The following is a 22758-nucleotide window of genomic DNA, read 5'->3' on the forward strand; positions in this document are numbered from 1 at the left end:
GAAATAGATAGTTGAGGACATCTGAGTGTCTAGTCAAAACCTTGACTTTCTGCTGTTGCTTCTGCCCCATAGTGCCTTGCAGCGTGGGAGTCCCTCGTTCCACTGTTACAAGACAAGCAGGAGGCAAAAGACCAAACGAACTGAGCGTGTGTTTCAGCCACCGGCGAGGTCCAGAGCTCGTGATCCAGGCTGTCCTCTGACCTGTCCGGCACGAGCAGAGCTTTCACGGGACGGGACGCTGATGGAGCGGACGAGCTCCGAGAATCCATTTTGTAAAGTGTCTTTATTTGTTAAAGCCCATCCAACCACCTCTCTCTCTCTCATTCAGTTTTTTTTTTTTTTGTGGAAGGAGAATTTGTAGTTTCCTCTTCTCAAGCTCAGACTGGAACTGCAGAAGAAACTGTAAACGCTTTGGGAAACCCTAAACGATCATGAGGATGAGAGAGGGGAGGACGTTTTTGGAGACGTCAACAAATTTGTAGTTTTTAGTGAGATGTTTGCCAGCTATCCTTTTGTAAATGCTTGTCTTTTGACGCTGATCCATCCAAGGGAACCGAGACGTCAGTGTTTTGTTTTTTGGTTTGCGTTCATGAAGAGTCCTGCGGAAGGCTTGCCAAAATTCCTCTTGCCAAAGATGTGGAACTGAAGTTTGATATTTCCAGAAGATTTCCTGGACACCGGCACCTCAAAACCCTTGCCTGGATGGGCTGTTCCCTCGTTATACTCTAAAACTAAGCTGTTGCGTTGAAATAAAGATTGTTTTCCCAGCCATACTTGACCTCATTAAATATTTATGACTAAAGATGTGTCATAATGATTTGTACTTGTCTTAATGGGGCAGGATCTGTGGTTGGGCCATCTGGTCTAATGTGAGGTGAATGTAATGTGGGACGTTTCCTGTCAAACTAATAATGGAGAGCGATTAATCTCCAATAACATGCATGCATTCTGAAATTCAAAGCTTTTAGTAAATGCATCATGGGAAGTGTTTTCGGCAGCTGTTGCATCAGGCAGAACTGCAGTGCTGGATAGTGATATGTTCAAAGGTTTGGGGGCGGCGAGGGAATTTTTTGCCTTGCCTTTGTTTCAGCCTCTAATCAAAATGATATTTTTCATAAAGAAAATGAAGCCTATTTCAGGTCTATTAAAGGGATATTTCACCCAGACGTGTAAATAGACAGAATTGTCATTTTTGGATTATCTTTTCTAATTACTATCATTTATGATTATTAATAAAAATTTTAAAACTTTGCAACTTTATTTCCAATGGATATGTAAAGCGCATATATGTATTTTTTATGCATATTTGATATGATTTAAAATTGAATTATGGACATTGCATTACGTCTGTTTTTCAGTAATACGTTGAATTGCTTTATTATGGACACTAATGAAAATTAGACTTCATTTTCTATGTTTTTTCCACTTTATATTAAATAATCAGACATTTGGTGAGATTCACCACTACCATAGAATGAATCACTTAAAAAAAGAAACAAATCAATTGGCTGGTGTATATATATGTATATTATATTCCATAACAGTTCTGCCTGTTGTGAGGTAGTTCTCTTCAAGTTAAAGCAGGCTTAATGAACAGAGAGTCAAGGGTGCACTGAAGTTTGTCATCTCTCACAGTTCTGTCATTTCGAGATCACAGTTTGCATCTTTTTTTTTGGACATTTTAAGGGAGTTAATATTGCAATTACATAGAAATGTAGCAAGGACCAGTCAGAAAGTATGTTTTATCAGATCTGGCCGTCAGTGTTTGAGCAGAGCTGCAGCACACAGATTGGAAACATGCTGCCTTCTGGTAAATGCTGTTACTGCAGTCACGTCTTCTCATTGCCTTTTCTTTAACAGAGCCACCAGAATACAGATGTTCTGTCTGGAAGCATAGGCTCTGTTCTATATGTCTAGGTTTGCCCTTTTTCTTTATGTGATCTAGTGAAGAGACATGGGCTGAAGTTTAACTCATCAAATCCAGTCAGCCTTATACTTTTGTCTCCATTCATTTTTAAGATGATTTGATTGATTTGTTACAAAGGCAGCTATATGACTTGTTGCTTTAATGCATGATGTACATTATGATATAAAATACAGTTTATACTGGATATTATTAAATTCAGTTTTTTACAAGAACAGGTTAAATGTAAAGCAAATATATGACTGCCTGCAGAATCTGCAATACTTGTGATCCATTAATATGTTATTTTACGTACTTAATGGTTAAACAAATGACTTTAAACAACTGTAGCATGAGTGTGTCATATGTTTACTTACAGATCAGTCCAGCGGGTGTGTGTGAAGTATAAATTAACAAATTAAACTAAAGCATTTGAGGAGAATCACTTGCAGTTTATTAAACGTTTATTCCCTTTGTATGTTTTATATACGTCATGTTTTTTAAAGCTCATTTGGCTTCCTTTTAGCATAAATTGTTTATCATTAAATTGATAGGATATAAATTCTGGGCTTTAAAAGGAAGAATTACGTGTACAGTGTTTGATGCTGTTACTCTTTACCTCAGCTGATTTTAATACTGGACCACTGCCATACAAATAATTAGAATATACTAAGATGTATTTTTTCTTTAATGTATTTTTGTGCCTTTGCACAAGCAGAACTAAAAACTATATAGACTTATGGCCTGCCACATAGAATGATGATTAGTTGCATAATAATTGTATTTCCTGTATACTTTGTGTAAAAAAGTATGTTTAAGGTGAACACAACATACACAGATGTATGACGATTGCAAAATCTGTACAATAAAAATCTGATAAAAGATGTCATCCATTTCAAATAGACAGTGCATACAGAAATATTGCTAACACTTTACAAGAAGGTTCCATTAGTTAACCTTAGTTAATTCATTAACTAAAATGAACAATACATGTTTTTGTGTATGCTGGTTAATAAAAATAAAAGCATCATTGTCAGTTCAGGTCCATTAAATAATATTAACAGATACAACTTTTGATTTTAATAATGTACTAGTGAATGTTGAATATTATATTATACTTTCAAAGTATTATCTAGTTCATGTTAAGTATTGTCAGTTAATTTTAACAAATGGAAATTTTTTGTAAACTGCTATTAAAATATGTAAAAACTAAAGATTTTCTGCAATTCATACAAAGACATGTAAAAACCTGCTACACAGACTGCATTACCAATAATTGTAAAAAGTGTAACCGGGGAGTAACATTAATGTCTATTCCAGTAGATAACATTATTTAATTACATTATCCATTCAAGCTGACTTCTAGTGAGAATGACAGAATATCTTCTATTGTCTGTAACTCCAGTGTAAACCTTCAAATCATTTAATTCGCAAACATATTTCAATAACTTGTCCATTTGTGACACTTTGGTGTGGCTGATGCTGTCAGTTCCCTTGAATTCTCTCATATCCATCATGTCTTGCAGAGCGGCATCCTACAATGCTAGACATTAAAGAAATACAAATAAAATGTTTTAAGAATAACTTTTACTCAGAATTCAATGGTGAATGGAATATTATCAAATGTGTCAGAAATCTCAACTTACCTAATGGGTATCATAGAAAGAACGGTGAAGATGCTGGACAGTATGAAGACAAACCCTGGGAACGTGTCAAGTGTGGCCTGATAGATCTCAGTATAGATGGGTGTGGTGACCAAGCTTGCAAGTTTGAAGGACAACTGGAGCATGACAAAGGTAATGCCTATGGAAGGAAAAGTAGCTAATTACGATAATGACAAAAGATGTGCTTCATCAATGTACAGAGTTCTTAAAAAAAGGCTACTTGTTCAGCTTGGCATCCCGTCACTACCACAATTATACATTCATATTTCAGCTCTACTACATAAGAATTACACAGTGTCAGTGCCAGCAGGGTCAGAGTTGAGGGTTCGGTTCATGTGCCCTGTAGGTATGGTATCAGAAGAGTAGCGTGCCAAGCACTGAACCCTGAGGCACTCCAGTAGTTGGCTGATGGGATACACACTTACACTGAAATATATATATATATATATTAGTGCTGTCAAACTATTTTGTTTACATAATATATGTGTGTATTTACATGTATATATTTATATTCATATAATTTATTTATTATTAAGTTTTAGCAACACAGCGCAGATGCTACAGAACACAGTAAGCTGACTAGCTGTATAAGATTGTGTGCTACGCTAATATATTAATTCACAGGCATCACTGGCTTGTACTTTTACATCCATAATATTATAAATTGACAGTTTATTGTTGGTCAGTCATTTTACAGTGCTGTCATTTAGTTTAATTTCAGATTTCATTTCATTTTAAGGTGAGCTTAAAGGGTGCACTACTATGAAAATCACACAGCTTCAGTTTGACATCAATAAGAAAAAGTATGATTTCATAGATATTGTTAATAATAGTTGGTCATATTAAAATGTATATGAACTTAATACATGACCTAGACTATTTATTTAGCAAAATCCTGTCATTTTAATAAATATTACATGAAATGTATAAAAACTTGTTGCTGCTCCAACAATCAGTCGACTGGCTCTGATCTTTGGCAACTAGCATCAACGTTTCCAGACTGTAAATCTGTGGAAAATCGGGGCAAAAATCATCTAGTGTATTCCAGCCATAAGAGACTATTGATAAATTGACATCCATTTAAAGAGAGGTTTCATAATGAGGCTAGTTTCTATGTTCATCCCCAGAAATTAAATGTTTTATTGGTTTGTTTTATTTGATTTTTGAATGTTACTTAGCTGAAAGTAGACTAGTATAGATGTAGATATGTGCTCAGATGACACTTCATTATGAATATATAATTGATCGACTTGAATGCCTTGTTGCTTGATTTTAGTGTTCTGTTTTTTTGTCATTGACTTTGTACCTTCAAAAAATATATATTTGTGCAATTATTCTTTAAAAACTTTCCTTAAAATAAACAAGATTTTTTTAATAAAACATAATGTGAGCTTAATGGGAACAGGGGAGTGCCCATTAAGCACAGCCAGACTTTTTGAATTTAATGATATATCTTAATTGAAATGCTTTTGTCAGTTAAAATGAAATTTTATATTTTTGTGTGAGAGATTATTTTATTTTAACATACTTTTGGAACTGAAACCAATATCTTGTGCACTAAAAATGTCTCAATGTAGATTTAGGATTTTGGTTAGCTTAATAGGTACGTTTAACCTATTTTATATATATTACATATTTTTCTTAAATATATACATGCATGTGTATTTATTTATATATACATACATAATAAATATACACAGTACATACACATACTATGTAAACAAACACTTTTATTTTGGATGCAATTAATCTCGATTAATCATTTGACAGCACTAATATATATATTACAGGCTTGGTACTTTAATTTATCTCAATGCTACATTACAGTTTGTGTTTAGTGACTGTGACCGTACTAAATTACTGCTTTTACACCAGCCTGTCTTTTCTTCAAAGTAACTTATTCTTTACAAATGCTCGAATCTGCTTTGACTTCCATAGCTTGTCACAAGCTGTGTGCTGTTGATAAGGTAAAGTACACAGCCTTCAATACTAGCACAGACTCGAATAAAAGCACAGACATGCATTGTAGTAAGGGCTAAAAATTCCCCTGCACTCTCTCTGAACCGGACATTATTTGAATTACACTTTGCTGGCCTGAGTCATACCACACGTGCAGATTCAACAAGGTAGCTTCAAGAGAGAAAGTGTTTAAGTAGCACCTGCTATCAATTGGAGTGCCTCAGGGTTCGGTACTAGGTTGGCCCATTGCCTTTCTGATAAATCATATTCTAACTCCTTGTCACCTCAGCCAGCCCATCAATTGACCATAAACCATTAACTGCACAACTGGGATTGACAACAGTAGCACCAGCTAGGTCAGTCAAGAACATGGGTAATTAAGCACTGACAACAAATGAACAACCACCAGAAAACAACCAGGAGTGTGTTTCCCAAAAGCAGTTAGGTGCTAACTAGGGTTGCAAGTTCCATTGAACTCTGTTGGTAATGATGGAACTTGTGACCATAGTTACTTTTGGGAAATGCACCGCAGGTCAGAAACTTAATAATTTTACACTTGCCTATAAAGCTACTTCTTGTTACCACACAAAACCATAAATATTCACGTGGCCTCCACCTGTGAATACACTGACACGTAGTTTCATTTCTCTCTATTTTTGTTTTACTTTGTTAACACTTCAACTTCTGAATATATACACCAGATACTGATATGCTTCACAGCACTGCATGAGCTAACATGCAAATTGTGTAAAAGTCAACTGAAGTCTAATTTTACTTTTGAGGAACTTTTAGTGTTAAATAAAATGTTTTTTTTGGCAGCACCATATGCAGATACACACCTCGTTAAGGGCACTGAGAGAATAAAGAACTGACACGTACCATAAGAGGTTCCCTTGACCTGTTTGGACAGCAGTGAGCGAATGGTGGGCATTGGAATCAGAGCAAACAGAGTGATAGAGCGAGCTAAAGGAGACAAGAACAAAACCTCAGATCAGAGGAGAATACCAATAAATCAGTAAAGTGATTTATAGAGAATTTTCACACCTTTGAGGAACTTTGCACTGGTTTACATTCCAGTTTAAATGCTCATTTGTTACTATAGTTAGAAAATGTTGGGGGTAATGCATTACAAGTAACTCAAGTTACATAATCGGATTACTTTTTAACTAAAGTAAAGTAGTAAAGTAATATTACTTTTAAATTTATAAATAAAATATCTGAGTTACTTTGCAAGTAACACTAATTATTTTGTTGTCCCATTTACTGACTGACAGCTCTTCATTGATCAAATTCAACCATAATTAATAAGCAAGAATTACTTAAATAAATTTTTTTTTCATTACTGAAGAGTGCTAAACCTTCTCTCTTCTCCTGTGTCATATTCTTCATTGTAATCTAGAATTGCAGCACAACTGTTTGTTTGAGCTGCACTCTTCACTGTATTAATGTGAATTTACATTCCTTATTCATTTCACTTTTTGTGTGAAAGGGCTTTTACACTTGCCAAAATAGAAGTTTTTTATATGAAAAACAAACAAGTGAGCCCAGCTCGGATCTTAAATATAATGCAAAAGTAAAGTAGCATTACTTTCCATAAAAACGAAATAACGTAATACAGTATTGTAAAGCAAGCAACTTTCCCCAACACTGGTTAGAAAATTCACTCAGGTACAGCCAATCAAACATAAAGTACATTATTTTTCATAATGTTTTATAATGCTAATATAAGCCATGTGTGTGTGTGTGTGTGTGTGTGTGTATATTTAGGTGCATCTCAAAAAATTAGAATATTGTTATTTTTTTAAAAGCATAACTTATTTAAAAAATTGATACGTTCATACATTCTAGATTCATTACATGTAAAGAAAAAACTTTTCTAAAATTTTTTTTGTTTGTTTTAATTTTGATGATTAGAGTTTACGGCTCATGACAGTCAAAAATCCAGTATCTCAAAATATTAGAATATTTCCTAGATTAATAAAAAAAAAGGATTTGCAAAACAGAAAAGTTCAAGTTCTTTAAAGTATGTTCATTTATGCACTCAATACTTGGTCGGGGCTCCTTTAGCACACAATCCAGCATCAGTGAGGAATGGCATGGAAGCGATCAGCCTGTGGCACTGCTGAGGCACTATTGAGCTTTCAGCTCACCTGTATTGTTGGATCGACTGTTTCTCATCTTTCTCTTGAAAATATACCATAGATTCCATATGGGGTTCAGCATGTTGACTCAAGCACAGTAATACAGTATCTCACAGAAGTGAGTACACCCCTCACATTTTTGTAAATATTTTATTTAGTGATCGACCGATATTGATTTTTTATAACCGATACCGATACCAATTATTTGCATGTCTATGTGCCCGATAACCGATATGCAGAACCGATATTTATTTACTGTTATAAAGTAAATAAATGACTGCGTGAAGTAAGTCCATACTTCACTTTGGTTTTTCCTCCTTTCAGTCATCTTAACAAAAAATGTTTTGAGAATTAGCAGTCTTTCACGCAGGGCTCTAGACTCATTCTTCCCACTGATCTCACTTTTGCGCACGAGCACATAATTTGGTTGCAATTTGTTTTTTGTTTTTGCTACAACATTTGATTAATCAATGCATGCTGATGAACTTTTATCATAGTTTATAGTTATATGGTAACGAAAGTTTTCAACATTCAACTCGTTCTTTTTCATCTGTATTATTTGTGATTTAAATTTTGTGAACAGGAATTTCTTTTTTCGTGCGCTTTTTACTTTCAAATTTGCGATCTTGGTGTCACATTTTACAAGAAAAGATCATTGTCTGTTTTGCTTATATCTATACACCTTTAACTTTTTAAGACTAAAACAAAAGATGGATTCATTGTTATTCTTAATTAAAAAGCGCAACAACAATAAAACAGTACGTTGACAATGACAAACTCTTACATAACATTTATCAACAAAAACGAATAAGACGAGGCATGGCATAGGACACACCACATGCTGTACTATATACCTAGTATATTACAGAATGTTTAGCAAACTCTGAGGAAGCAAATAAATATTAATATATATTTTTTTTTAATTAAGGAAAGCCTCCATAGCATAACCTGAGGTAAACAGCAAAGATAACAAGCTTCTCAAAACGAAAACAAAAAGAAAAGTAAAACTAAACTGGCTGTAGCTGACAGGAGTTTTTTCTACAAGAATACCACCACGTTCACCTTCTCTGGTTTAAGAAGCGGTCTTTTACTTTAGTTTGAAAACAAATCCATCCGTTGCGCTCCATCCGCGACGCGCACCTTCACGCTCGTGCTGACGCGGCGAGTATAAACCAGGCTCTACCCACTAAGCGCTCGGCTGAAAGCACCTCTCTTCACGTGATCAGTGAAATCTGACTCCTGCTATAATGTGCTGCGGCTGGCAGCGCGCGCTGTATGAAGCAGACGCTTTGGAGCAGCGCAGACCATGCACTCGTACAAATGCGACCACGTCAAATTTTAACTCGCAAACAATTACCATTTTGGTCGCAGTCTAGAGCCCTGTCATGTTCAATTTAATCTTCGTATTACAACAATAAAAAACATTTTATTTATAAAAAGCTTTAGCAGCAACACTAATATTAGCAGTAAGCAAAATTAACATAGAAAGTCTAATGTTTTCAAATGGAGAAAATAAAGGAAAGGAGTCATATCAACTTAATTTTTAACTACAGTTTTAGTAGGTTTATAAGCTGTTTAATAGGATAAAGAGTGAAGAATAATTCACTGGATAATGTTAATTCACGGAATAATATTCTCTGGAATATTGGAATATAACAAGCATTGTATTTTATTGCATTTCTCAACTGGCATGCTCTAAATTATGCTGCTGACAGCGCGGTTTATCTATGCATTTACACAGAACTATAGGCTACTCAAACTGCGATCGATCGCGGAGATAATAAATAATTAATTTCCATAGAGTTGTATTAATTTAGATGTTTATAAACGAAATAATGGTTATATAGTAAGTGTTAATACAATTTAGGGTGCTTCAAAAAAGTGAATCTTGTTAAAAGTTACATGCGGTGGCCGAGCTGAGCATTTCTTGAGCATCAACTGCTGAGTGAACTGCAATATGAAAGCGGCTTCACGAGACTAATGATGAGCATATAGACAACAGAGAGAGAATTACATTCAATGCTTTTCTTTCCAACATGCAATCATTCATGGCTGTATTATTTAATTCATGCAAAGTTACGTCTTTATTGGGAGAGGACTCGACGGATTATCTATGTGACTCCGACTTCACGAGACTAATAGACCACAGAGAGAATTAAATTCAGCGCTTTTATTTCCACCATGTGCTAATTCATGGCTGTGTTATTTCAGGCAAAGTTATAGCCTATCTTTATAGGGACAGGGCTTGACAGAGTATCTTATTTATCATATTTCTTAGAGCCAAGTTGCATTTAAACTATATATCAGGCATTTATGTAATACATCTAATTTGTGCATTAATGCCTGTAATATTAAATAGTTTACTAACTACAGCAAATCAAGTACCTGCACGCCGTTGCTGTCTCGTCTCCCCTCAGATGCGCTGCAATTGCGATCCTGCGCGCAATTCTGAAAACGTCCACAAGATGGCGGTGTTTATCGGGGAATCCGATATTACAAAACCGATATTCGATTATGGAAAAATGCTTAAATATCGGGAAAAATATCGGTAAATCGATATATCGGTCGATCTCTAATTTTATTATATCTTTTCATGTGACAACACTCAAGAAATGACACTTTGCTACAAAGTAGTGAGTGTACAGCTTGCTGTCCCCTCAAAATAACTCAACACACAGCCATTAATGTCTAAACCGCTGCCCACAAAAGTGAGTACACCCCTAAGTGAAAATGTCCAAATTGGGCCCAATTAGCCATTTTCTCTCCCTGGTGTCATGTGACTCGTTAGTGTTACAAGGTCTCAGGTGTGAATGGGGAGCAGGTGTGTTAAATTTGGTGTTATCGCTCTCACTCTCTCATACTGGTCACTGGAAGTTCAACATGGCACATCATGGCAAAGAACTCTCTGAGGATCTGAAAAAAACTATTGTTGCTCTACATAAAGATGGCATAGGCTATAAGAAGATTGCCAAGACCCTGAAACTGAGCTGCAGCACGGTGGCCAAGACCATACAACGGTTTAACACGACAGGTTCTACTCAGAACAGGCCTCGCCATGGTCGACCAAATTTACTTTTATCTTAGCCCAGATGAGATGCTTCTGACGTTGTTTCTGGTTCAGAAGTGGCTTAGTAGCCTTTTTCCTGAAGACGTCTGAGCGTGGTGACTCTTGATGCACTGACTCCAGCTTCAGTCCACTCCTTGTGAAGCTCTCCCAAGTGTTTGAATCGGCTTTCTTTTACAGTATTTTCAAGCTTGCGGTCAAACCTGTTGCTCGTGCACCTTTTCGATTTCTTCCTTCCAGTCAACGTTGTATTTAATATGCTTTGATACAGCACTCTGTAAACAGCCACCCCTTTCAGTAATGACCCTCTGTGACTTACCCTCTTTGTGGAGGGCGTCAATGATCGTCTTCTGGACCATTGCCAAGTCAGCAGTGTTCCCCATTATTGTGGTTTCAAAGAACAAGAGATACCTGGAATTTATACTGTATGGATGGCCATTTATTGAAACTTAAATGTAAATATTCTAATGTTTTGAGATACTTATTTTTGACTTTCATGAGCTGTAAGCTCTAATTATCAAAAAAAAAAAAAAAAAATTACATGTAATGAATCTAAAATATATGAATTTCACTTTTTGAAATGTTATAAAAAAATTAACTTTTCAATGAAAACTATTCACGATATTCAATTTTTTTTAGATGTACCTGTATATATCTATATATATATGTGTGTGTGTGTATATGCATATGTGTGTGTGTAAATATATATATATATATATATATATATCGCCTATACATATATACATATATATATATATATATATATATATATATATACATACACACACACACACACACATACATACATACATACACCATAACACCTGAGCATGCATCGTACCTTATCCGACCCTTATTGCTTTCATTGATGTAAGCCAACAGGGTCTGGTTAATATTTAGGCAGACAATGGTCATATTTAATACTTTTAAGGTAGATTTATGGGTATATGGATAACCCTAAAGTTCAAGTAAGCATTAAGGAGCTAAAACAGATTATTTGGTTTTGGCTATTATTTGGTGTTTGGTTATAACTTACCCAAAAAGTACATCGGAGTTGTGGTCACAAAAGCCATGAAATAAATCCCAGCTGCGAAAGACACCATGCCTATCATGATCATGCTCTCATCTCTAACAGAACATCTTGTGAACATCTTCACACCCAAAAAACTGGTGATGAAGAGAAGGGATCCCGCCGCGTTTCCATAACCCACCTCAGTTGCGCCCCAGTTGAGGGGGTCTTTGAGCACATAAGCTGCCAACATCTCAATTCCTCCAGCCACTGCTATATCATACAAAATCCCACCGACGAACAGCAAAGCGATGTTTATTTTATCGCGGGCTTCGTGGTTTATGATCCCAACACTTTCCCGTCGCTCCTGTCTCTCTCCAAGCTCTGAGAAATCGACTTGCAGGAAAAATGCCGCATATAGCAGGCTGAGGAAATAGAGCAGCACGCTAAAACTAGATAAAATTGCTCCTTGTTTGAGATCTACAGTATAGAGGTTAAATAAGTGACCAGAAGCCAAACTACCAATGAAACCGGCGATTCCGTACACCAGCTCCGTCCTCATGATGCGCACTGACCGCTCTTCCGCACCTGAGCACACCGACACCAGCGCCATCACACCTGCCCAGTACGACGCGAACCCGCCGCACAGTCCGTGGATCACCGGCACCGCGTACAGCACCTGGAGAGGCCATTCCAGCACGATATCCAGCAAGAGCAAACCTCTGGACAGAAAATACCCAACCAGAGGAACCACTATTGGCACTTTCCTGTAACCTTTGTCTCCAATCTTCGCCAGAATGATCGCTGGCACAATCGGCATGAATTTGAGCACCATGTTGAAGGTCATGTTGAAGTTGGTGATGGCTTTCTGCTCGGTGTCTTTGTCGGGGTTTGCGCATCGTTCTTTAGCCACCATTTGGAGAGCGGTGTCAAAAAACGAGCTGGCCACCTGGGCGCAGAACACTAGAGGCGCGATGTATTTACGACAGGACATCATAACCACCATAAAATAAAAAATCTTTGATCCGAGTCGATGCTTCACAGAAGCTCAAACTCTCTGGGTGAAGCCCATCGCGTCATTCTGTTATGGGGAAGTTGTACACTGAAATACTTTCAGTGGTTAGTCATGTCTCACCCACAAACACGTTCACTTGACTTTTTAAACAGTAAGGCCATAGGCTGCCATAGGTTTGTTTTATATAAAGTTAAATTATATGTGATTCAAATTCCAAGAAACAGAAAGGTGTTTACTGCAAATCAGACAAAAACATATTTCTTAAAGAAAACTAAATCCCCATTGCATCCCCGTGTGATGCAATACCTGCTGGTTTGTGTAAACCAGTCAAACAGGATCTCAAGAGCAGGTCATGATCTCATGGTCACGAGGACGTTTTTCTTAAACAGATAGATTACCTAAAATTAAAATGATAATAGAGATCTACACACCCTCATGTTTTTCTTTTTGATGAAAAAAAAGAGAAAAGAATTTAGGCTCTGCACTTTTTCAGAAGTGAAACTTTTAAGGACAAAAGTCTTTTATCTTTCCCATTCTTAGGATTTTTTTTTTGCACATTTTAAGCATGAAAATACCACATAGTTTGACTATTCAGGCATAACCAAATTTTCTAAATCACCTTGTTTTTGAATAAACGTTATACTATTTGGCATAATTCCACACCTTTTTACAGCCTATTCAATTGAACAAAACTCGAATGCATTTTTATTGTGATTTCATGGATGCACACTCAGAAACAAATGGTACAAAAGCTGTCACTGAGGCAGTAAAGGTATATTTTTGTTCCTTTTAGGTACCGATATGTGCAGCTCCAACGACAGCTTTTGTACCATTTTATCTGAGAGTGTACAGGACTCGTGCGGTGTTACACTTTAATGATTTAAAAATGTCTTAATGATGGCTTTGTTTCTTACAAACACACAGCTTTTCATTTCACAAGACATTAACTGCTGGACTGGAGTGGTGTGGATTATTGTGATGTTTTTATCAGCTGTTTGGACTCTCATTCTGACGGCACCCATTCACTTGCTGAGCAAGTGATGCAATGCTACATTTCTCCAAATCTGATGAAGAAAAACTCATCTACATCGTTGATGGTCTAAGGGTGAGTAAACGTTCATCAAATTTCCTCTTTTGCATTACATTTGTCACAGTGACAGATTTTGAGTCAAGAATAGAGACGTTTTACACATTTTCTTTTTAATGAGAAAATAATTATATGTGTGTAAGAGTGAGACTTACAATTACTATAAAACAATATAAGCAGAATATTAACATATAAGTGGTTAACATGTCAAAAGAGGGCTTTTGAAAGCATGATTGCATTGTCACACCATATCAATAATCCTCCGGTTTCTCCCAAAAGGAGCTGGAGCACTCAATAAACCTTTAAGGAAGCATTTGCAAATGGATTTGTCATAATAACTATTTAAACAACAAGAGCAAAACACGCAACATATTTTTGGTGTTACTTCAAAAGTAAAGATAAAAAAAACAGTTTACTTGGTTCAAACTGTGAAAAAACAAAACAATACTTCTTGTGATTTCATTAAAGGCAAGATTTTTTTTTCTTTGAAAAGCACAAACTGTCTTCTGTGAAACTGACAATGAAACTGGAAATCTATTGCAACAGTAGTTGTCATGCACACGGGGCACTGGCGAGGAAAATGCTGGACTACAAGTCTAAAGTATGCTTGTAGTTGAAAACTTTAGCAATCACATTAGCAACATTTCGGTGAAATTTCACAGAGAAAAAGGTAGTCAGTAGTGTGTCCAAAGTTGCTTTCAAACTGGGTTGCCAGATCTGCAGAACAAAACCATCCCAATTTCTTTTCAACACTAGCCCAAAACGACTTGGATTTCTCTTCCGTCGGAGTCCGGTCAATCAAAATCATGTTCCCAGGGTGTCCTGGACTAAAAAAAACAACACCTGGCAACCCAGGTAGAACCGTGGACTTGGCAACCCTGCTTTTAAACCAACAGCTTTCTGTTGGTCAACGGGGTGAACTTAAACGCGAAAAAAAAACTTTTTCACCCTCACGTGAAAACTTGAATCCCATGTGTTATATGTAAATAACTACATCAGCCGTGAAATTTCACAACATTAAAGGTGCGTTGCATTGATAGTTTCATGGGTGAAAAGCAATCATTTAAATAGGAATATATGTGTTAAAGAATTTAGCGTGAGGGCGAAAGAAATTTCCCAATTTCCAATTTAGAAACACGAATTTGTCACAGTGACCCAACAGAAAGCTGCTTGATTTTGCTTCATACACTATTGACAATAGAATATTTTTGCAAATATTTAGCGAAAATGTGCTCGCAATTCTCGTCTGCTGTTCCCAGATGTCATGAAAGGCTCATGCTTTTGCCATAGTGCTTTAACACATCGACAACTGCAAGACTGCTCAATTACTAATGGTTCCTTTTTCCTCTGGGATTCCATATTAAAAGCAATTTGGCCACCATCCTATGCCATAGGAATCCTATGATATTACAGATTTGAACATTGGCTTATTTCTTATAATTTAACTTTATGAGGTAAAAACAACCTTTTTTTGTCCATATCTCCTACATTATAATACAAAAGCATGCCATCTTTAGGAAAACTAAAGCTGGCTTTACGTTTCATTAGAACGCTGCACATTTCATGATGCAAAACCCGTCAGCATCACAGTCAATCCTTTAACTACTCTATAATGTTACACGTAGCACCTAAACAAACTAATGGAAACTGCATATAGTATGGCATACTTGGCCCTCAAATACACACAAAACAGTATATATGAATAATGTGCTGTAATAGTACTAAACACTAGTCATTTTTTTCCAAAACTATTTTCCAGAACACTGCTCAAATAAAAATATTTTCCCCTTATAAAATTCAAATTATTTGCTCACCAACAATAATCATCTCATATCAAAGAATCCAAGTAAAAACCCAATATCCTGCTCTGAGTAAAACTGATGGTCCTTACACAATCTCACGTCAAGCATCAATACAAACACTTCAGACAGTCATTATCCAGAGATCAACAAATATCCATTAAAGAAAGTCAATGCACCCTCTCCAGAAACATTTATAGTTCTGTAGGTGTAACTTTATAGATGTTACAACAATGCATAACTGTATTTGTTTTATTTTGCCTGCAATTTGAGAACCTATGCAATATATCCAGAGACTACAAATACTTCATGTATACTCATAAAAGGACAGCAGTCCATTAAATACTTCTGTGTAATATATATTATATGTGGAGGGTACAAAAAACAACAAAGCCACATTGTTGAATGAAGCTCGTAGGATTGTCTTTGTTTGTGGCTTGAAAAACACATCAGACCAAAGGCAAAAATTAGAAGTCAAATATTAAATATAGAAGAAGATTCATCCATGTATTTGTCCACTTTGTCTCTTCCATCGCTGATGTCAGTGTCCTGTATGGATGCTTGCTCTAACATCTGTTATACTGTTTTCTTTTTTTAAAGTATGTGAACAAAGAATAAACCTTTCGGACATTCATGCGTACATATGTATCAATAAAGTGTTTGCAATACCACTAACAATTTCTGCTTATAGTGGCTTCAAAAGTATACAAAGAGAAATATTCAACCTTTTAAATTAAGATTAAAGGAAAAATCAAGCAATTCAGTGAATACTTTCTTAACATATCATGTTATTTTCTTCATTTTTGCTCTCCTGCGCTACACGTAATACAACATAAACATCCCCAAATAATCTACATCAGCCATTAAATGCTCTGCATTACACCAAACCTCGATCCAAACACAGGTGCATTTGACTGCACACAGCAACAACATCCTTAAAGTTTAATTTCACACACATTTCCTGGCTTTTGTCAGTGGAGAACACAGCTGCTGCCTATACAAAGCCATTGAGCAGGTTATTACCGCTTCTTCCTCTTCTGCTTGGATTTATTGTTATATCGGTCCAGGTGAAGAGTCTGCTCTTACAAACCTCACAACATCTTGAGCATTTGTGCCCTACTTTCATTTGTCCTCCTCATTAAAGCTTCCTTCGGAACTATATGGCAAAATTAGGAGAATGATTTGTCTTCCTATCCCTACAGCCTGCAATTGAAATCATGTGATTAACAGGAAAACAAATAAGAGTACACTGCAAGACCAATTTGTGTAGTTCTGCTTTCTAAACAGGCTCACGGCTGAATTAAAATACATGGCACCAGTCCTGATCGAACCAGAGTCCAAATGCCAATAATCTAGCTAGAAATCACACTCTCATCTACGTATATCTGAGCTCCTCCCACTACACTGTAAAAAAAAAAAAGAAAAAAGAAAAGTTGAGCCAACTTTAAAGTTTAAAGCAACCAGCTTCAGCAGAGTTCAGCAGAGTGTAATAACATAGTATTATCCCATACTTTCCATTCTTTTTTCCAAATTCCTCCTTAGCCTTAGTGAATTCAAATGCAATCTTCACACTAATCTTACTTGCAACATAAAGGCCAAAAGTCTCAAAAAAAAAAAAAAAAGGTGCTCATTCCACTCTCAAAACATATCAGCACAAAAGAAAAAGCAATAACTTGGTCGTGAAAATGTGAAGCGGTAAAGTATCTCTAGTCTTTAATGTCGAGAGAAGTCTCCAGAAACAAATCTTCAGAGAGGTGTGAATTCCTGTTGGGGTTGAATTCCCGATAAATACTTGTGCTTGTCTTGTTGCACATTTTCCCTCTGGTTTTTCTCTCTTTCTCCTTCTTTTCGGTATACAATGGAAATTTAGTTTACTCTTCCTCCTCCTCCTCCTCCTCTTCTTCTTCTTCTTCCTCAGCCTCTTCCTGGTTGGCATATATTCCCGCCTCCCACCGGAGGGCCATGTTACTTTTTCTGCGAGTAACACGCGTTGCCTCCAGAACCTGAAGATAAATATAAAAATATGTTAATGGCTGGGTTTGTTTTGTTATGGGATGATATTTTCACTATTTAACAAGTTTTATATATAAAAAGAAATTAGAAATCAGAAGCACATTTCCCTTGCAACCATAAAGTGATGTTGACAATGATATTTTATGTATATAAAACTTGATTTTTCTTAGAAAAGCAGTGATAAAATAAAATAAAAAAAGTTTGTTGTAGAAGGGCTACAGCTCCTTTAACCCTTAATTTTACTTTGTATGTATAATAACAATAATCTTTATGCATAAAAATTAAAACGTATGTTATAGAAGGGCTGGGTGATTTGCTATTTTGCTATACCATGCTATACTGTGGCTATACATTATTTATATTGACCACAACAAAAAAGTAATGATATTGAATGAAACATACACACCAGATGGTCTATTTTAGACCACACCTGTTCCAAACAGTTTCATGCTGAGTACAAGTTTGGGTCTGATTGTCCAAAACAGCTTTAGATGTAAACTGCACAACACACAATACAAGCTTAAGTGCAAACACAGCATGAAAGCAGAAATAATAATGCAGAAAAGAGAACAGCCATGCTGTTTCAAAAGAAATATTGTTGTAAAAACAGGTGCTAGAGTGTTACACTCAGAGGAGCCTTTGTGTGTTATTTCAGTGAACCTAAATGTCCAATCTGAAGGTCTTAAATAACTTCAACATTATGTAAAATATAAAAACACAACAACACATTTGGGTTGAAATATTAGGACTCTGAATGGAGGTGGTAAAATGATCAAATGAAGACTGGACATTGTAAGTTCATTGACACGGGTTTCATGGAAATGGACCGTGACACTGCACTTTGGATATACATTAGATCATGTAGGTGCAAATACTTTGACTATTTCAAAATGCGGCTCTATATAATGTATATGTAATGAATGATGCAATGATACCACATATAATACAATGATTTCTCAAGAACATTTTTCATATGTCAAAGTATTTGGCACGGCTACAAGTTTCCCCCCCCAAAAAAACATGCAATAACACAAATGAAGGCACAATGAAATTTGAAGCAAACATTGTACAAGTACCTCAGTTGTAACTGAGCGGACATACTAACGAGAGAGAAAGAGGAAGAATTTGTTAATGATCAAACACTTGCTATTGTGTAGAGAACATCTTCTGAAAGTAGACCAGTTCACACCAAATAACTGTGTTTCTTTCATATGTGTGTGTATACTTCACTTTTTATGTTCTATATACAGATCGTGCTCAATACTGTGTGCTCTGGGTAAAGCTAATGACTGCATTTGAAATTACTATGTTCTTAAGTTTATTAGGGCTGTTCCCTGTAGTTTGTTTTTTCAAGGAGCAGGTGTATAGACTATATTTATTAAAATGTATTGACAGTTGGAGGCGTTTGTTTGTGTAGGTTCAGGGCCTCACTACCACAGACTCTGCTGACGGAAAACATGTCTTCCTGTATTTAGATCTGTGGTTAACCAATACAGTGCAACACAAAGTTATTGCAGTTATTGTCATTTATTTTGGATTCAGGACTGAAAGTGAATTAAATGTGGTTAAATGCTACAGTGGTTCTGAAGCCGTAATACTTTGCCTGCATTATAATAACGGAATGTGATACTTTCAGTGCAGCAAAGTTGCAAAACACAGGCACTTTATAGTTTGTTCTCCAAATAATAGCGTTTTTAAGAGGAAATATGTAGTTGATATCTGAGAAAGCAAAAGGGGAAAGACTGCGGTTGACATGAAACGGTGTGTCCTCAGTATGCGTTCGATAGTGGTTTTTCACGTGGCACAAGTCTTTATGAATTCAGTTTCTAAATGAGCTGGAAAGTCCCGTTTCTTCACTTTCTTAGCATGAGATGAAATAGAGGAACATGGTTTCTGATGTAAGTTATGGCAATGGTATTTTAGTGGTAGGAATAACTAATTCCAAATGCCTTTATATAATTAAAGTGAATGTTTTGATTATCATAGCAAACGGCTGTCTGAGAGAATGCAAGTGTAGACAAGAAGAATCCACAGACAATGAATTATACTATACAATATTACTGATTACCTTTATTATATACATTTGAATCTGACTATAAGAGACTTACACTGCTGTCCTCAGTTGTCTCTCGGCGCTTGACCTTGTGTGTCTCATAGTCCTTCATCAAAGTCTGCATGAAGTTCTTGGGTCGCTGCCCTCCTCCTGAATCATCGCTGCCCAGATCAGACAGCGGCGAGGGCAGAGCTCCATCTGAAGAGCACGGCGATGCTGGAGGAACTTGACGAACCTTCTCTATCTTACCTAAAGACAGAAGAAAACAAAACAGAAGAATGAATGAATTTTCAAGAAATGTATATAATTGGTTATATTGTTCGACCGGCATACAATCTTGGCATTTTTCACAAGATCCATTCAAACTCTTTCTGTTTTGTTGTTACATTTCATTCCAAGCACTGATATGAAAATGAAGGTCTGGATTAATTTGGAATTTTAGTATGTTTCAGCAAGATACTCAATGAAAGGACATGAAAGGGCAGACACATTCTTGATGACGACCCAAGTATGGATACTAGAAGCACAGAGAACTCAGTGTAGAAACCCACAATGCGGTTCCTCATCCCATTAATTCAAGGGAATCTGAGAGAAAACCATGTCAGAAAAAAACAAACCATGAAAGTTATTTATATAAAAAACAAGGCCGAATAAAAGAGCAGCATAATATATTATTATATGTATTTTTTCCATACTGGCCATAGTTTGTCACACGATATTCTCTGAAACTGAAAGTGCCCTTATTTTCTTTTACTGACGTTGGCAACTCAAGTCTTTATGCAAAGCTTTGGAAGAAAATTTCCTGTAGAAAGTAAGTGCCTCCTTATATATACAAGTCTATATAAGAAGTCAATCATTGAGACTGATACCACAAGATAGCTTCAAACAAACACTATGGTATTTAGCATTATAGCTAAAAGCAAGCTAAACACCACTAGAAGGCAGACAAGAGCTTCTCCAGTACAGAACGTCATCAAGAATGAGATGTGGACAATTGTCAACAGGAACAGCACACAATGACATTAAACACTGTGCTGCTGAGCATTACATCTAGCTCCATGCTAAATAAAGCCTCAGTGGGACAATGAGTTTAAACATGCTTCTTACCAATCGAACATAAACAGAAACATTTAAAGTACAGCCAGCTGTAATCATTTTTACATCAAACCAACACAAATTGAAAATGAACTAGAACTGAAAATTTGATTATATAGCCACACAATATTATCTAGCCAATTATTCAGAGGAGTCATCACTCATCAAGTCCATACAGTTAAAAAAAACACCACCTCCCCAGTCGCTGTGCTGCAGTTTTCTTAAAACCCTCTTCAAAAAGCACAGCTTGTAAAAGTGTCTCAGGCTGAACAGCGGGTGCAGACCCATGGGACACAGTGTGCAAGGAATTTAAACTAAAGGAGCTCTATAAAGAAAACCTCCAGGATTCCAGTTACATGGCTGAAAATCACCAGCTAATTAACATCAAAGTTTGCATTAGTAGTCAAACTGGCATATACACCATCAGAGGAAGATGCATTGATTACTGATTGAAGTACACAATTAACTGGTACAATTCATGAAAAAACATACAAAGAACAGCTGTAGTATGAGTACTAATTTGCAATTTATATGGCTTGTCCTACAGGGCTATCAATTTGGATAAGTTAAAAGGGTCATGAACTGAGAAATCAAAATTCCCTTGATCTTTTGAGTTATAAGAGGTCAGTGTACTATAAAACATCCTGTAAGTCTCGTTAGTCTAAAAACAGCTTATATTGATATCACTTATATCACTGCCTGTTATGCGGTGCTGGCAGATCAAGGTTTGTTCTTGGTTTGAGCTGCCGTAGTTCATGGGAATGTGCTTGTTTTTTTGAATGGTAAAGGGGAGGATGGGGGTTGGTTTAATGGTAGTTTTATTTTCAAACTTGTATTTTGTCTTATTATGCAGTAATTCTGTTTGATACATATGACTGACCTTAATATTCTGAGTTGTAATATTAATGGAATAAATGGCCCTCACAAATGTACACGTTTTCTGGAGTTTTTGCAAAGAAGAAATATTGATATAGTGTTAGTTCAAGAATCCCAATTGAAAGAGGAGGATAAACGCAGGTGTAATAATACGTTTTATGAAGTGGTATCTCACTCATCTTCGGATACTAAAACCAAGGGTGTCCTAATATTGGTGCGGAGGACTTTAAATATTACTATTTTAGAGAAAGGTTGTGATACAGATGGTAGAATAACACATAAAAACAATAGTGGAGAATAGGAATATTGTATTTATCTCAGTTTATGCCCCTTGTACTCCTGACCCTACTTTTTTCTCTGTTTTGTCAACCTATTGCTTGAAGTTTTCAGATTTTGAAATTGTATTGGGTGCAGATATTAATTCTGTAATGTTGCATATTCTAGATAGATCTGGAACAAAGGAATCACACTCTGCCGAAATTTGTCAGAACACAAAGCCTTTGACTTACCTAGGCTGTCAGATTCAGATTCAGAATACCCGTCTGAACCGATCACTCTTCAGGAGCTGGAGTCAGCGATTCGATCTATGAACAAGGGGAAATCCCCAGGAATAGATGGCATTCCAATCGTATACTACTTTTTGGTTGGATTTAGGCCCCCTCATGTTAGATATGATACATTTTTTCAGTTACTCAAGGCTCATTTCACCCATCCTTTAATATAGCTTTTATTTCTCTCTTGTTAAAAAAAGATAAACATCCGACTTCCTGTTCTAGTTAACGGCCACTTTCTTTGATGGGGACTGATGTTAAATTATATGCTAAAGTACTATCTCGTCGTCTAGAGGCTAGTTCATCATGACCAAACAGGATTCATTAAATCTCGCTCAGCTTCGGATAACTTACGCAGGTTATATCATATAATTAATTCAAAGGATAGTTTGTCCTCTCCTTGTACAGTATTATCTCTAGATGGATGAAAGCTTTGATGAAACTATTTCTCCCATAAATATACGGAATACTCATCATCATATTTCTTTGTTTGCTGATGATATCTTATTGTTTTTGGAGAAGCCGTCAC

The 22758-nt window shown here is 36.1% G+C and overlaps 3 protein-coding genes across 9 annotated transcripts in view; 1 reads left to right on the forward strand and 2 right to left on the reverse strand.

Annotated features, from left to right (window-relative positions):
- The window catches only part of LOC306864188 (sorting nexin-30-like), a 21742-nt gene extending 18963 nt beyond the window's left edge, over positions 1-2779 (forward strand). The window contains exon 9 of the mRNA XM_079407979.1: positions 73-2779. Within this exon, the coding sequence (XP_079264105.1) occupies positions 73-144 (72 nt within the window). The 3' untranslated portion in view covers positions 145-2779. The remainder of the gene's footprint in view (positions 1-72) is intronic.
- On the reverse strand, positions 2051-13071 carry LOC306864190 (solute carrier family 46 member 2-like). The gene is made up of 4 exons (XM_079407982.1): positions 11768-13071; positions 6406-6489; positions 3550-3706; positions 2051-3446 (listed from the first exon to the last, which is right to left on the reverse strand). Exons 1-4 carry the CDS (start codon positions 12744-12746, stop codon positions 3389-3391), a joined length of 1278 nt encoding a protein of 425 aa, XP_079264108.1. The 5' UTR covers positions 12747-13071; the 3' UTR covers positions 2051-3388.
- Positions 13072-13934: 863 nt separating this feature from the next.
- LOC306864182 (PALM2-AKAP2 fusion protein-like) overlaps positions 13935-22758 on the reverse strand; it is a 97282-nt gene continuing 88458 nt past the window's right edge. For 2 of the 7 annotated variants that reach the window (XM_079407953.1, XM_079407957.1), the window contains 3 exons: positions 19763-19956; positions 18731-18754; positions 13941-17644 (listed from right to left, as the gene is read on the reverse strand). In XM_079407953.1, coding sequence (XP_079264079.1) covers positions 17513-17644; positions 18731-18754; positions 19763-19956 — 350 coding nt within the window. In that variant the 3' untranslated portion in view covers positions 13941-17512. Of the gene's footprint in view, positions 17645-17944; positions 18153-18730; positions 18755-19762; positions 19957-22758 lie in introns of those variants that run through there. The other 5 variants (XM_079407954.1, XM_079407958.1, XM_079407959.1 and 2 more) reach the window with 4 other exon arrangements.

The sequence above is a fragment of the Barbus barbus genome (genome assembly GCF_936440315.1).
Source record: "Barbus barbus genome assembly, chromosome: 45".
NCBI lineage: Eukaryota > Metazoa > Chordata > Actinopteri > Cypriniformes > Cyprinidae > Barbus > Barbus barbus.